The sequence below is a fragment of the Ascaphus truei genome, chromosome 10 (genome assembly GCF_040206685.1).
Source record: "Ascaphus truei isolate aAscTru1 chromosome 10, aAscTru1.hap1, whole genome shotgun sequence".
NCBI classification, from domain to species: domain Eukaryota; kingdom Metazoa; phylum Chordata; class Amphibia; order Anura; family Ascaphidae; genus Ascaphus; species Ascaphus truei.
The window spans coordinates 54,207,140-54,224,486 of record NC_134492.1 but is presented as its reverse complement, the minus strand read 5'-3'; the positions used below and the strand labels follow the sequence as shown (position 1 = coordinate 54,224,486).

The window sequence follows — 17,347 nt, the reverse complement described above, 5'->3', positions numbered from 1 at the left end:
ATTTTTTCTTTTTTTATAGTTACTTTTTTTGTGGCTTCAGTACCCCCTTTGTTTTCCATTATATTGCTATGGAGGAACCAGGGGATAATATGGATGAACTAGAAGATATTTCAGATACTTATTTCTTCAACAATTGTGATGATACACAGAGAACAAAACAAGCTTTACGTGTGTTTGATAACATTGTGGATTTGGATACCACTGACATCTCTGATCTTAAAATTCACTTAAAAAAATTGGAGAGTTTATTGATTCATAAAAACCGCTTATGGTGGGACATTATAAGCTTGGAGAACTATGCTAAATGTAAAAGGATCCCAAGGGGACTAAGGGTGAAGAAAGCCCCCTCTTTTGGTTTTCCAGATGTGGATTTTGAAAGTAGATGGTTGGCAGCCCTCAATGATTGTTCTTTTCGCTTAATGGAGTTAATAGTGACACAGAAAATGAAGGAGAAAGATCAGCTTGATATTCAAATCACAGAGATGCAAAAAAATCTATACAGCTTTAAAGGTTTAAAGGGCTTCAAGGAATTTGACTTTATCCTCTCCAAAACTGTGAAAAATGTGGAATGTGGTATCATGTCTAAAAAACAAAGTAAATATGATCGGGACAGATATGATTATGAAAAGAACAAGGTTTACCACTGGCAGAGGATAAATTCTATTCAAGAAAGATCAAATAACAAAGATAAATCATTTATTCAGTTTAAATCTACTCCAAATAAGTCCATTTTAAAATCTAAAAATGTGGATTATCAGAGTGGCGAATCTGATGTTTCAGATGCAGAAACTGCCTCTACCTCTCATTCTGTATCTTTTGTCAATACATTTGAGAATGATGATCATCGTGGTCGTGGAGCTCCATCTAGAGGGCGAGGGAGGGGTGGACGTACCTTTTGGGGTCAACCACCAAGGTCTGATTCTGGTCAGGACCAGTCCCAGGATGCTTTTTCTTATCAAAATGTTAATCAACAGAGACTAAAACAACAACAACAACAACAACCATCTTTCCCTTTATTTCAAAAGGACACAAGAGATTCAGAAGAGGGAGGGGGGGGGGGAGGAGGAGGGGGCTACAGGTCCGCTTCCAAAAGGAAGAAGTTTTGAATAATATATCTAATGTTATAAACATTTCAGGAACTGCTCTCTCTCCCATAGAGTTGTCACTACTGGATAAAAGCCTAAAATTTTCACCTTCAATGAACTTTAATTTGTTTGAAACCACAATCGATGTGTATAAGTTTGTTCGGAAATTATCCTTGAAAAAGTTTTTTGACAATTTTATTCCAAATGTTTCTAGGTCGACCGGAGATGAGGATTTGGATGGGGGGCCATCACACGCTACCGAGAGTGATGTCCCCTCATCCGACTCTGTTCCTCCGGTTTCTACTGCTTTACATACTTTCAATGACTTTTGTACTTTGCAAGATATGAATGATCTTTTGTCTGAACAGACTGTAGATGATTTCAGTATTCCTACCTTTTCTGAATGGAATTCTGGCCTAAAGAGGAGTTCGGTCTTCTACCCTACTCATGTTAAGGGTCAATTTCTAACTATGAAAAAACAAATAGGTAGCGCTATATCCCACAGTGAGCTGGCAGCCGGTGATATAACCCTGACCCCTAGTCAGGCTATTGAAGTGGAAAAGAAGTTATATCAGTGGCGCTCAACACTGTAATGATCAAAGCAATTCTAATAGATATTATAAAATATATATTATAAAATATACAACCAGAGCCACGGAAATCGCCCGTCCGATTGGATGCTCCACGTGGTAAGGGTAAACATGTAAATATACAAAGAAATCAAATCATAGCATAATACTGTAAAACATACACATACATAAACAAACAACACTTAACAAACGCTGAGAACAACAGGTAACTACTCACAATGGCATTTAATATGGCATATCATTAATATCATAAAATAACTTATTACACATAAAATAGTACATAAAAACATATATTAGGTTCAGGCAAGATTCTCCAACTCGGGTGGGGGTACCTGCTTACCGAAAACAGGATGTAATCAGGCAATGGATAATTCAAAGAGTATCCCCTCTTATGGATAGCTGCTGCTGCTGCTGCTGTTGTTAACACCTGGGCTCAGACGAGGAGTCTATTATGGGCAGGGACAGGTTTTTCCAGCTAGCTGCATCTGCCTCAGTCCTCTCCCAGCACTGAAGAAGCTCCAGGACCACACACAGAGATACTTCCTGGTCTGCCCGCACCACGTGCACCAAACACAGCAATGCTGAAATGTTGGATATTCCTACGCCAGCATGTGCTTTCCCACAGCTCACAGCTCACAGCTCACAGCTCACAGCTTCGGAAGGGTACAACACTCACACCCGAGTAGTGGGGACCTCACAGAACCACCCTACGCGTTTCGAAAGTCTTGCTTTCTTCCTCAGGGGTTAAAAGTAATGAAAAGTAGTCCCTGTAAGTCCCGAAATATAGGATGCACTGTCTCTTTAAACCGGGACTATATATTTCGGGACTTACAGGGACTACTTTTCATTACTTTTAACCCCTGAGGAAGAAAGCAAGACTTTCGAAACGCGTAGGGTGGTTCTGTGAGGTCCCCACTACTCGGGTGTGAGTGTTGTACCCTTCCGAAGCTGGGAGCTGTGAGCTGTGAGCTGTGAGCTGTGGGAAAGCACATGCTGGCGTAGGAATATCCAACATTTCAGCATTGCTGTGTTTGGTGCACGTGGTGCGGGCAGACCAGGAAGTATCTCTGTGTGTGGTCCTGGAGCTTCTTCAGTGCTGGGAGAGGACTGAGGCAGACGCAGCTAGCTGGAAAAACCTGTCCCTGCCCATAATAGACTCCTCGTCTGAGCCCAGGTGTTAACAACAGCAGCAGCAGCAGCAGCAGCAGCTATCCATAAGAGGGGATACTCTTTGAATTATCCATTGCCTGATTACATCCTGTTTTCGGTAAGCAGGTACCCCCACCCGAGTTGGAGAATCTTGCCTGAACCTAATATATGTTTTTATGTACTATTTTATGTGTAATAAGTTATTTTATGATATTAATGATATGCCATATTAAATGCCATTGTGAGTAGTTACCTGTTGTTCTCAGCGTTTGTTAAGTGTTGTTTGTTTATGTATGTGTATGTTTTACAGTATTATGCTATGATTTGATTTCTTTGTATATTTACATGTTTACCCTTACCACGTGGAGCATCCAATCGGACGGGCGATTTCCGTGGCTCTGGTTGTATATTTTATAATATATATTTTATAATATCTATTAGAATTGCTTTGATCATTACAGTGTTGAGCGCCACTGATATAACTTCTTTTTCAATTTCTAACTATGTTTGAAAATCTGGTTATTAGGGACCTTCGTCTTCTAGCTCAGGGATTCTCCCTATCCTATCTGGATCATGACAATTTGAATCAAAATGAACGTTTAGCTTTAAAATCTTTGAAAAATAATTCTGCATTGGTTATTAAGAGTGCGGACAAGGGGGGTGCTGTGGTGGTGCAGGGTAGAGACGGTTACATCAGGGAGGTTTTGCGCCAACTGGATGATGGCCGGTCCTACCGTGTACTACCCGCCGGAGTTCCTTGTAGAACTGGTTGACTCAGGTGTTATTATGGAAGTTCTCTCAAAGGACGAGGTTAAATACATTATACCATCTCATCCCATTGTTCCTATCTTCCACCATCTCCCAAAGTTCCACAAGACATTGGTCGACCCTCCAGGTCGCCCTATTGTGTCTAGCATTGAATCTTTGGGAGATGGTCTGTCAAGATATGTCAATGGTTTTCTTCAGCCATTTGTTAGGAAGTTGCCCTCATTTATACGGGATTCTGGTGATCTTGTTGATCAGATTAAAAATGTTAAATGGGGTAATGATTACCTGTGGGTAACACTTGATGTTACCTCTCTGTATTCTGTTATACAACATGACCATGGGTTGACAGCTGTCCGTCATTTTATTGAGATACCAGAAATATCAATTTTTCAATCGGCTTTTATTTTGGACGCTATACACTTTTTACTCACGCACAACTTTTTCACATTTAATGGTAAGTTTTATTTGCAACTTATAGGCACCGCTATGGGTACAAGTTTAGCTCCTTCTTTTGCTAACTTATTTATGGGATGGTGGGAAGCACTTTTTATTTATTCAAGCAACTATTTGTTTCGCCACAATATTGTTTTTTATAAAAGATTTGTGGACGACTTCATTATTATTTGGAGGGGGGATGTAACTACACTTCACGCTTTTCTATTTTTCTTAATAACAATGTTTATAATTTAAAATTTACATTAAACTTTCATTTTCACCACATTGAATTTCTGGATCTACAATTATTTGTAGACATAGACAAAAATATCCAAACGGATGTTTATAGGAAGCAAAATGCCAGGAATACCTTTCTTAGGGCGGACAGCTGCCACCCATTTCACGTCAAAAAGGCCATACCTAGGGGACAGTTCCTCAGGCTGAGAAGGAATTGTTCCACCACCAGTGGTTTCCTTTCTCAGTCTGAGGAACTTACAAAGAGATTTTTGGAAAGGAGATACCCTAAATCACATATAGCAATTGCTTTTGAAAATGCATTACATACAGAGAGAGCATCATTGTTGCCTTCATATTCAATTGGAGATTCTCGCCTTGCCAACAACATTAAGTCAATTGGTATTAAACAGGACACACATGTATTGATACAATCAAAAAATAAATGTCCTCTTTTTATTTCACAATTTAATAAACAAAGTGGAAAAGTCAACTCTATAATTTCAAAACATTGGAATGTCTTATCCATGGACCCTGTACTTAAAAAATATGTGGATTCTGGTCCTATTTTTGTATATCGTAGAGCGAGAACAATTGGATCTCATGTTTCACCAAGTGAACTCAAAACTTCTGGCTCTAAAAAACCTTTTATCACCAGGGGTTCCTTCAAATGTGGCTTTTGTAGTGTATGTAAACACATGAAGCCCGCAAAAAGCTTTCTACAGTTCGCCTTGCCACCGCCACATGGTGTGAGTAGATTATCAAATAAGGAATTTAAGATTAACAGTTTTATAAATTGTAAAAGTCAATTTGTGGTTTATCTAATAACATGTGGTTGTGGCAAGAGGTACGTGGGGAGGACGACTAGAGCCCTTAAGGTCAGGATGTTAGAGCATTTAAGGCTCATAAAATTGAAAGATACCAAACATCCAGTTTCTAAACATTTTACTGAATGTGGTCAGGGAGGAACCAGCAATTTTTCCTTCCTGGGGATTGAATCCGTTATTTCTAAATCTAGAGGAGGTGATCACGTCAACCTTCTGGACCGTAGGGAGGCGTATTGGATCTTCACTCTCCAAACGCGCTTCCCTATGGGCTTGAACATTGACTGGCAGCTAACACATTTTTTGTAAAATCATTCTATTAAATATATATTATTGTTTCACTAGTTGGTAATTTAGGTTTAATATGATAATTGTCAATTTATTAGACTTTATATTTCGATCATTATAACCCTTGAACTTAAGCTTTATTATGCAAATATTATGCTAATGTATCTAAGCTCAAATTGTTCTTTGATGTATTTTGTTGCTAATACTTTATATATGATGAAGGTTGCATTTCCCTGGTTCCTATGATTTAGGTTCACAATCTGTGTTATGCAGTATATATGTGCTAATATGTCTTTAAGTTTATTTTCTTTGCACATTTTTAATTATGTCTATAGATTTTTATTTTCACTTTTTTTATATATAGCTTAGCTGCAACTCAACAAGTTTTTTAATCCACTTTCTTTATGTTTTTTTTGATATATTGGTACCCCTTAGTAAGTATTAGTTTAGTTTATATAGCTTTATTTTGTTGCAATGCGCATGTCCAGTAAGCAGCAATGTATTTTGTCCTGCTGGAATGTTTATAAAGCTTTGTTATTGTGTTCCTATGTTTTGCCCTCATCCAAGATGGCCACACTGCCTGTTGTACCCCCTTTTGCCCTTAGATCGGAACTGAGTCGCTCTGCGCATGCGCGATGACGTGCGCAGTGTCATGACGTCCTCAGGTTCCGATTTTTGGCGCGAAACGGCCCACAGGTAAGAGGGTATATAATGGATGTTATCACATTGTGTTTTATCCTTGAAAAAGAACGCTGCGACGTTCGAAACGCGTTGGATGGGTCTTTTGTCACATTAAAGTGCCCTTTTAATTATTTTTTCGTTTTGGGTCCTTCCTGCTCCGTTTGTGCTGGTGCACTTTTTGGTCTCCTTTTTCCCTGTATTATATTAGCTTGTAGTCTGTCCCACTCCCTGCCCATGAGGAGGGCTCTGATTGGATCCCCTCTCCTCTTTTTTTTTTAGACACTTTTTTTTCTGACTCAACTGGCCTGGGACACCAGTACCTTCTGTCCCCCCCTCTTGGCAGGCCTGCAAGCACATACTTATTCCTTCTCACCATATCCAATGTGTCACACACACTTTCCCCGACTATAATTCACATTTCCATCTACTTCTTTGGCTCTGGCTCATTTGTACCTCGCTTAGAACTGTCATTCTGTGAGCACTGTTCTAAAATAAACCCCCCCCCCCTTTCCTCAGTCACCAACGGTGTTTCTCTGTAAGCTGCTTTCACATCATACCAGCCACTCCCTCTGCCTCGTTTGTTACTACATGGAAGAGAGGACCAACACTGCTCCCCACCCTTCTTTGCTGCACATTCATTGAAAGCAAACTCTTGCAATCAACTTTTTCCTTTTCATGCTTTTTCGTCCCCTCAGACTTCCATCCAGTTCCTGGAAATTACTAAAGTGGGCAATTATCTTGTGTGAGGTCATTATTCTCACCTTGCTTCTTAACCTCTCGCTTTGGTAGAAAGGACCATCATGTTTTTCGTCAGTCTTTGGTACAGTATATGAATGGGTTCAGATAGAGATAAGATTTCGGTCTTATTAGTTTGGGGTTGGCAGGTTTACATCTGCAGTAATAATTAAGGATTTTATAACAAAATGACTTTTTTGTATTAAAAATTTGATTGTGTTAACAAAACAGACTTACCACTGGTTGGGTTAATCTGCTTAATTACTATATATAAGATGAGTGATTATCTGCTTGTGCCTCATTATTTGGCAAATTCTATGTGGTCTTAGTCATCCCATACCAATGTCAGACTCATTCCTATCCCTCCCCCCCTACTACACATGGGCTCTTTGACTCTCATACATATATAGCCACTGGTTGAGCCAGCGGTCCTGAGGACTGGAGTTGAGAACCCCTGATTCATGGAATGTGATGAATAGCAGTTAATAGCCTAAAATGCTGTAGTTGGTCTTTCTTTTTTTTAAATCGGATCCAATATTTTTTAAGGATCTAGTAAAAAAATGTGTTATTTTTGGTGGTGCAACGTTGATGTATTGCATCATAAAAATAACACTTTTTTTTACAATAATACCGCATTTTTAGGTTACCGCAGCTTGATGTATCCGGGCCTAACCCTTACTGTATATAATTTATAGTAACAATCTATCTGAATTTTATAGCATGCTTATAAAATTGTGATGTTACCAAGATCTGGATAACCTTAACAGTTTCATTCCATTGACATTTTAAGCCACAATTAAAAACGTAAAAAATCTACTGGCTGAAGTGGGCCATTGAGTCTCTTCTACATTACAAGTGAAGCCTCAGAATATTTAAGTATGTAAACCTCCAAACTGAATTTAAATCTGAACTGTGGAGCAATGTGGGTGAAACCGAGTCGGGTAGAAACCCAAAATATGCCATTAATAAAGATTCCCCTTCCCTGTCCCAAGTGAAGTATTTCACAAATCCTGTTACGTCTAACTGCACAATCTGAATTATGGAAAGTTTTCCTGTAACTGGTCAGTATTAACTCCTTCACTGCAACAACATACAAATACTGTACTCTCTGGCAGATGAGATACAAGATAATACTGGCAGGATGTGTCAGTACTTACAGATGCAAGAAGGAAGTTGCCACCATTTTCCTTCCAGACATTTTGCTGAAGTTTCTCCAACCAGCTTGTAGCCTTCTAAACACGTATATTGCACACTCTCACCATCCACGTAGTTTTGCCTTTCCCTTGGGATATGTCCAAATTCAACAGGTGGAGCTTTTCCACATGGATCCCCTGAGTAAATAACAAAGTGGTTCATTTTAAAAGGAAATTGTGTGATTCATAATTTGTGCTTTAGGGTACACACACAAATGCACTACAGGTTTGACTTTTCCATGTGATCCATGTGATCCTGATTACATTTTATTTGTAATAGTGTCCTATAATTATCAGCATTAAATAGATTATATATTATTTATTGATGTGCCAGTGTAAACACTACAGAGATGTTTCTTCGCAGCAGTGCCCAGTGAGAGCAGGAGGAGTTGCATTATTACTGTAAGTAATGGGCTGCCATTCTCACTATGGGGCTTATTCACTGAACTTCGATAAATTCAGTGTATTACCGAGCGACTTTGCATTGTCTTACTCCAATAAAAAAATGTACGTCAAAACGGTATTCACTATGAAAAAACACCATTTTCTTTAAAGGTTGGTAAAAAAAAATGCAACATCGCACTAGTGTTTTTTTTTCTAAGTGTTATCGCTCAGAAACTGTTTGTTTATTTTAATAACAGAGTATTGTAGCAGGGGGTCTCCGGAGCTGAACCTCATTGATTTCAGTCCCGGGGACCTCCTGCTTCCTGAGATACAGGCCCCGGTATGGGGTGCCGGTATCCCCGCCATGTTTAAATCTCCCGGTCACGTGACGCGGGACATTTAAACACGCAGGAGATACAGGAAACCCCATACCGGGGTCTGTAACTTGGGAAGATTGGGGACTCCGAGGCTGAAATCAATGCGGCTCAGCTACAGAGACTCTCGCACTCAAAAATAAAATAAACTTCATTCCCGTAGTAGCCAGTAAGGTAACGAAGCTGCTTTACTGTGATTCTTAATAACAGAGCGCGGGAGCGGGGAGTCTCCTAAGCTGAACCGTATTTCGAATCCATATCCGTATCATAGTAATTTTGCCCATTATGGTGCTGTTAGAACAGGGGGTGGGTGAAGGTGGTATTTGCCCCAGTGTGGGTTTTTAGGACTTGCGGGAAGGTAGCGCGAGGAGGTTAACCCCTTCATTACCTTAGCGGTTGTAACCGCTAAGGTAATGAAGTTTATAACTTCTACTGCCCCTCTCCTGCAAAGCTTGAACACCCACCCTGGGGCAACTCCAAGTGCCTGCTATTTAATCCTTTCATTACATTACCGGTTAGTCGCTAAGGTAATGAAACTGACTGCAATTTTATTTTTATTGCACAGGATTAATACCGGAGACCCGCGGGGCCCCCGGAGATGCGGGGACCTGCAGGGCCCCCCGGATATGCACAACGCATGGGGGCCCGCGGCAACACCCTGGAACCCACGTCAGGCTCCGGTATCAATCCTATGCAATAAAACTAAAAGAAACTCCTTGTTATGCATCTTGCAATTCCTTCAGCACCAGTCTTTAGCTGGCGAGAAAAGATTGCAAGTTTTTATAGTACCATATGCATATCGGAGATTAGTGAATAGCAGTTTCTGGCAACAAATGCGATTTCAGGCATTTTTTGGCTTATCGCATGGCTTGTTTTCGCCAGTGTTATAGCTCGGTAATTGCCCTGTTATCGGAGCTTTGTGAATAGCAACACATGCAATATCGCACTATAAGGGCATTTATAGTGGTATACGTCACTTATCGAAGTTTAGTGAATAAGCCCCTGTGTGTCTTTGCCTACAGTAAGTGTAATGAAGCACTGCAGTTTTCCTGAAATTGTATTAAAATACTATTATGCCAGAGCTATGCTTACAGGACCTCCTACAAATAAATACTCTGCAGTAGCTCAAATACAAGTTCTAGAAACTGCAGTTGTAGCATTTACATTGGTAAGAGAAAGCAGCATTTCTTACATGGGTTCCTGTGTGCTTCAGTCAGTAGCAGTGAGGTAAGACTTAACATTATCCACCATTGAGGTTAGGGATAGAGCAGTGAGTTATTATTCATGTGTGTTATCATACCACAACTTCCCATCAAGCTGAAGGGAATGTCAGATTTCATTAACTGACAATGATATTTGATATGAAATACTGAGAGTGCGTTTATTATGTATTGTAGCCCTGGGTAGTTTTGGGCTATAGGTCTTTCCTCCTCCTGGCAGTAATACATAGTAAGGGCAGGTTTGCCAGGAGCAATCATGGGTTTTCCCTAAACATGCTGTGCAGTGAGTCAGTGAAAGTACTGTCATCAGGCCTTGTGTCCAAGTAGAGACACAGGGTTGGTGCTTACTGAAGCTACTTACTGCGTAGCACTTCCTGATTTAGTCAGTCTGTCCCTACCGTGAGAGGGGCAAGGTTACCCATACCAAGCTGTCAGGGCTCTGGCAGGCTTGAGGCCTCCCTCCGAGGAGCGAGGGGTTAACCAATGCCTTCTACCCTAAAAGAGGGTAGGGGAAGAGCAAGGACCACTCTCGGTGCCTGTGGCTGGAAGTAGGATCCAGAGACATCCAGGGCACCCTAAGAAGAACCGTTGTGATTGTGACTGCTGAATCCAGGAACCAAATAAAGCATCCTGACCTTTTATAAAAGACTTCCTGCCTGAGACTGAAGTATATTGGGAGGAGGGGGACGTGTTCTTTTGCAGATACTTCACCCCATACAGCTGGGGGCTGCACAAGATGGAGGCGCTGCACCTGTGAGTAGAATTTGGGCAAGACCCCATAAGCTTGTCCTGTCATCCCCCATACCATCGCGGAAGACTCAGGTATGAACCAATCACACTGATGTAACCAGAGCAGTATTTCCCCTAGGAGACCCTATGTGAGATTGGGGGGGAGGGGGGTAATGAGGGTTACAGTATATAAAAGGGATTGGTACAAAATATACCTGAAGAAGAGACCTTTGTGGGCCTTAGAGCTTGCACTCTTTTAATTAGTAGTTAGTGATTAAATGTATCACTTTTAACTTACTTTTCTTTATCTATTTTACAGGCTAACATGATCCCATCCTCTATTTGTGTAGGTATTAAAAATAAACACAAGAAAATAATGGAATGTTTAAGCAAATAAATGATTACATGTTGTTTTATAAAGTGACTTTCTTCAGATTTTACCTGTTTCAAATTTAGCAAATGGAGGAATGTGATGATCACAAAATGTGCTTTGTTTCCTGTATTCTCTTCCTTCCGCCCGTATTCTATAATGTGCGATGCCGCTGATCTTGCCAAAAAAGCTCTATTGAGGTACTACAATACTGTATAAATAGGCTGGATTTGCGCTATCGAACTCTACAGAATAAGGGGCTTTATCCTATAGGACCCTTCCTCTCCACCAGTGCTGTGCAGCATGTCCTGAGACATTGATTTAATATGGTTGTGTAATCAGACCAACAAAGAACAGAAACCTAGAATGGGCACTCTGAACACCTGAAGGGTGATATGATGGACACGTTAAAACATATAGGGCCTTATTCAGAAAGCCTCGATAAGGCCCTTATCGAGCACTTATCGACCAAAATGGCTACTGGTATTCAGATAGCCTCGATAAGTGCTCGATAACGGCCTGTATCGACGCAAAATATTTATCTCCGTCCGAAATTCGCTGACTGAGCAGCGATCAGGCCCTTATCGACCATTTTCGGAGGGTTGATAAACTCCCGCTATTCAGAGACCCGCGAGTCGGGTGTCGCGGCCCATCGCAGCCCATCGCAGGCTTAAAAAACGATTTTCTCCCCAAATCCACTTCCCCACAAAATTGTTGGGCAATTGGTGGGGAAATGCCTCGATGAGCTGCGATGGGTCGGGACTTAGAAGAAAGCAGGCCCCTTTCCTGCCTCGGATTGATGCCGGGTGTCTCCGGAGCTGATAGCCATTAATAGCAGCTCCGGACCCCCCCGGCATGCATCCGAGGCAGGAAACATGAATGTACAGCAACTTTATTACCTTAGCGGCTAACCGCTAAGGCAATGAAGGGGTTAAACACCCGTGCCAGGCTTACTGTAAGAAACATACAGTACAATACAATACAGTGGCTATCGGGGGTGGGTGAAGGGGGAATTTGGCCCTTAGTGGCTGTTTAGGCATTGCGGGGGGGTTGCGGGGGGATTTAACCCCTTCATTACCTTAACGGTTAATACCGCTAAGGTAATAAAGGGGTTAACCCAACCGCTACCCCCCCGCAAGGTCTAAACACCCATCCTTAGGGCTAATACCCCCTTCAATCACCCGTGAGGCCTAAGCACCCACCCCAGACTGACTATACCCACCCTATACCCATTGAGTAGTATAGTGGTACATCATACCCATATAATAATAATATGGGCATGATAAGCCTCTATAGCACTCAATGGGCACCCTAATAAAAATACAGTAATACACAAGACACACAGTAATAAAACCTAACTATACTCCCAAAAAACACACTTCACTAAATAAAATCAGTAGCCAGCTAATCCAATCAATAGAAGCAATTACAACATCAACAATGAATTAATTAAACCATTACCCAATCAAACCAATTAATCCCTAAAGCAACTCAAAATGAATAGTAACACTAACCAATGTAAACAATGAATTAATCCTACATTAATTAATGCAACCATTAAAAGACAAATAAATACATTAAAACTATCTCTGAAGTATCCATAAAACACATTAGCTAACATAATATAACTTTAAGTACAAGCGAACACCAATCACAAACCTTTTAATACATTAACCATAAACAAACAATCACATCCACATCAATAACAAGCGAGAAATGCCCCCCAAATATTGGCATAATAATGTATTAATCTGTACCCGAAAGAGGTACAGATTAATATATTATCAGTCAATGTGCCTCCCCAAAAAAATCAAAAAACACACCCAAAAAATAGACCTGTAAAAAGAAACATTTACAAACATAGAATATCTTACTTACCATTAGAAGCGGTGGCCCTCCGACTCCCGGGGTAACAGGAAGCTCACGTACCTTGAAGGCCTCCAACAGCATCCGATGCCATCATCCATCAGGATCCGGCTCAGGTACCCCAAACTTCTTTTTTCTTTCTTTAATCACCGTCTTCTATCTTCATCTGTAACCATATCTTGTTGTTCTTTATCTTCTTTCTTCATCTGTCAATCCATAAAACCCCATGTTAAATCCCAGCCGATGCTGTCTCGTCGGCTTCTTGGGCTCAAATGAGGCGTCACGGCCTTAAATATGGCTTGTGACGTCACATTTACCCTCACAATGGTTAACAGCCACCTGATTGGCTGTTAAAACCATGTGCAGACTAAATATTTTTTTTTTTCTGTGATGTCACTTAAAGGGAATGATGCCAGCCAATCAGAATGGCTGTGTTTCATTTACCTTTAACATGACGTCAGTAAATCCAAGATGGCCGCTGTGTCACAAGGTATTTCAGCCAATCGGAGTGTGGAATTGGTCCCCATGATCTGATTGGCTGAAATACCTTGTGACACAGCGGCCATCTTGGATTTACTGACGTCATGTTAAAGGTAAATGAAACACAGCCATTCTGATTGGCTGGCATCATTCCCTTTAAGTGACGTCACAGAAAAAAAAATATTTAGTCTGCACATGGTTTTAACAGCCAATCAGGTGGCTGTTAACCATTGTGAGGGTAAATGTGACGTCACAAGCCATATTTAAGGCCGTGACGCCTCATTTGAGCCCAAGAAGCCGACGAGACAGCATCGGCTGGGATTTAACATGGGGTTTTATGGATTGACATGAAGAAAGAAGATAAAGAACAACAAGATATGGTTACAGATGAAGATAGAAGACGGTGATTAAAGAAAGAAAAAAGAAGTTTGGGGTACCTGAGCCGGATCCTGATGGATGATGGCATCGGATGCTGTTGGAGGCCTTCAAGGTACGTGAGCTTCCTGTTACCCCGGGAGTCGGAGGGCCACCGCTTCTAATGGTAAGTAAGATATTCTATGTTTGTAAATGTTTCTTTTTACAGGTCTATTTTTTGGGTGTGTTTTTTGATTTTTTGGGGGAGGCACATTGACTGATAATATATTAATCTGTACCTCTTTCGGGTACAGATTAATACATTATTATGCCAATATTTGGGGGGCATTTCTCGCTTGTTATTGATGTGGATGTGATTGTTTGTTTATGGTTAATGTATTAAAAGGTTTGCGATTGGTGTTCGCTTGTACTTAAAGTTATATTATGTTAGCTAATGTGTTTTATGGATACTTCAGAGATAGTTTTAATGTATTTATTTGTCTTTTAATGGTTGCATTAATTAATGTAGGATTAATTCATTGTTTACATTGGTTAGTGTTACTATTCATTTTGAATTGCTTTAGGGATTAATTGGTTTGATTGGGTAATGGTTTAATTAATTCATTGTTGATGTTGTAATTGCTTCTATTGATTGGATTAGCTGGCTACTGATTTTATTTAGTGAAGTGTGTTTTTTGGGAGTATAGTTAGGTTTTATTACTGTGTGTCTTGTGTATTACTGTATTTTTATTAGGGTGCCCATTGAGTGCTATAGAGGCTTATCATGCCCATATTATTATTATATGCGTATGATGTACCACTATACTACTCAATGGGTATAGGGTGGGTATAGTCAGTCTGGGGTGGGTGCTTAGGCCTCACGGGTCAGGGTGGGTAGGTGATTAAGGGGTTAGGGACCATTAGAATGTATTTTTTTTCAATATATGCTTTCTGGCAACGGAGGACAGAGGGACCTGCTGTTGTGGTAAGTATAACTGTATTTATTTATTTTATTTATGTATGCGACTGCAGTGTTTAATAATGGGCAAATAATATATTATCCATATCTGGATAATAGTTAATTTGCCCATTACTGTACTATATGGATTTGGGCAGGGGGAGGGGGGGTGGGGGGCGTGTATTGATGTGTTTTTACATATTTATTTAAATATACATTCCTTTAATAGTGTAGAGGTGCAGGGGGTCTCCGGAGATGAACCATGTTAGTTTTGTGTCCGGGGACCCCCTGCTTCCCGAGATACAGGCCCCATTATGGGGTGCCGGTATCCCTCTGCATTGAAATGTCCTGCGTCACGTGACCGGGACATTTCCTTGCATAGGAGATACGGCACCCCATAAAGAGGCCTGTATCTCTGGAAGCAGGGGGTGCCTGGACACAAAACTAACATGGTTCAGCTCCGGAGACCCCCTGCACCTCTACACTATTAAAGGAATGTATATTTAAATAAATAAATTTCGGGCGACATTTCCGCTGGGAGAGGCGGCTCTCTCAGAGCTGCTCTCTCTGCAGCAGAAATGAATCGCTGGTTTTTGCCTTTGCAGAGGCTCGAGGCTCTCGCTGGCAGCAACTCGCCAGTTGTGGCCATTCTGCTATCACAGGTATTCGAGCCTTTCTGAATACCGTGATAGCAACGGCCAAAAAACATTCATTTGAAAATCCCTGACGATTTTTTTTATGAATGTTCTCTGAATAAGGCCCATACTCTACTTTATTATCCAAATTAAAATAGTGGGTATTAAAACGAAAATTAAATGCTCTGATCCTATAAGTATGAACACTCAAAAAGGTTTCTGCTCTTTGTTCGTCTGATTACTGATACCTACCTAGGGAGCACCTACACCAACCGCCTTCAGACAGCTCCGGGGGTTCACCTATTTGTCTATACTTAAAATGGTTGTGGTCAGACATGTGATCACTGTGTGATGGTAATATACACTGGCGACACACTTTATTCGAGCTCGGCTAGTCCCACGAATTCGGGTATACCCGGGTGTATTGAGGTTTGTGACTGTTTTCTGCCCGAGTGCATTGAGTTATTTTCCGGCAGGGATTGAAGCATTTTATTCCCGCTGGCTGCAATACTGCACAGTACATATATATATACTGCATTACAATTCATGAATTTATGCCATCTGGTAGACACGCGAAGCATTGCAGCCTATTAAATCCTAATCATTATCATTTAACAGATCAGCCGCCCATCAGCCAGGCATGAACCCAGGCTGGGAAGGCAAATGCAACGGGGCTTGTCAGAGGTGAGGAGCGGCGCATTCCAGGTATCTGTCAGGTACATACCGGGTATTTGCTCGAATAAAGTGTGTCGGTGCAGTAGTCTCATGGTAATATTGTGTCATACCTGGGCAGGTAATCGGTTCTTGTATTGTATGAAATAATAATTTCCAGTCCCCATGTCTAATCCAGATTACACACTGTATTTGGGCACTCTCATAGTACCTTTATACTTAGACATATTTACAGTATATCCAAGTTGCCATGTTGTTGAACCTCTGCTAAGAAACACGTAACACTGTAAATATAACACTCACCTGTACAAATAGGAGGCGATGACCATCTTCCATTGTAGCAATAACTTTCATTTGACCCAGTTATATGGAGACCAGTTTTACACCTGTATCTCACCACACTGTCACTGTAATATTCTTCTTGGGTGGATTCCTTAATCATTTCACCATTATCAATAGAAGGTGGATTTCCACATTTCTTTAATTCTTGAATACAAAAAAAAATTGTATTAATAAAAAGACACAGCCCTTTCCATGTAAATATCACTTCAAGCAGCAATGCAAGCTGTCAATTAATGTTTCTAAATGTAATTTAAGTTAGTTTAACATACTAAATGCTGCCTTATTCCTGCAAATCTTCTAGCACTGTAAGGAATTTCATGTTTTACAAAAGGAAACTCCAAGAAACCAAACCAGGGTTGACTTCTGAGGTCACCTTTATTGGTTGGTCCACTGGCAGGAAGTTGCCTGTTGGAAGAGTTTGCCAATTTGGTAGAGGACAGAAACCCTCTGGTAATAAAATGGCAAATAAAATAAAATGATTAACCATAAAAGAGGTTAACTGATCTAGTATTGTCACTATCTGGGGGAAAGAGGGACAATGAAGGAGTGTGAGGAGCTTAACTATGAAGAAGCAATCAGAACACATGGGACCCAAAATTCTAGGGGACCCACCCAGTTATATTGATATTTACGTTGTATCCCCCTGTGAGGCTGACCGCAGCATCCAAAAGAAAGCCATGTCAGCAGGAGATGGTGTCCTGGCTATTTATTGGGGACCCAGGTGGCTATATACTAACTATATATATATATATATATATATATATATATATATATATATATATATATATTTACCGCCACATTGAACCGTAAATATCTAAGAAAAACATTGCTCCGGTACTGGGGAAAAAATTGAATAATAATAATAGCTGTAACACAGAGTATTACAGTTTCCATAATATTCAATAGCAGTCAGGGTCTCTCACCCCCCCCCCCCCACCCACACTTTCTCTCTATCTTTCCTCACACCTCTTTCTACACCAC

The 17,347-nt window shown here is 40.7% G+C and overlaps 1 protein-coding gene across 21 annotated transcripts in view; it reads right to left on the bottom strand.

Moving 5' to 3' along the window:
- LOC142503955 (complement factor H-like) overlaps window positions 1-17,347 on the bottom strand; it is a 721,803-nt gene that overhangs the window by 398,304 nt on the left and 306,152 nt on the right. For 19 of the 21 annotated variants that reach the window (XM_075616940.1, XM_075616959.1, XM_075616947.1 and 16 more), the window contains 2 exons: window positions 16,328-16,510; window positions 7,947-8,120 (listed from right to left, as the gene is read on the bottom strand). The exons of the other annotated variants lie outside the window; for them this stretch is intronic. In XM_075616940.1, the coding sequence (XP_075473055.1) occupies window positions 7,947-8,120; window positions 16,328-16,510 (357 nt within the window). The remainder of the gene's footprint in view (window positions 1-7,946; window positions 8,121-16,327; window positions 16,511-17,347) is intronic. 21 annotated transcript variants of the gene reach the window in all.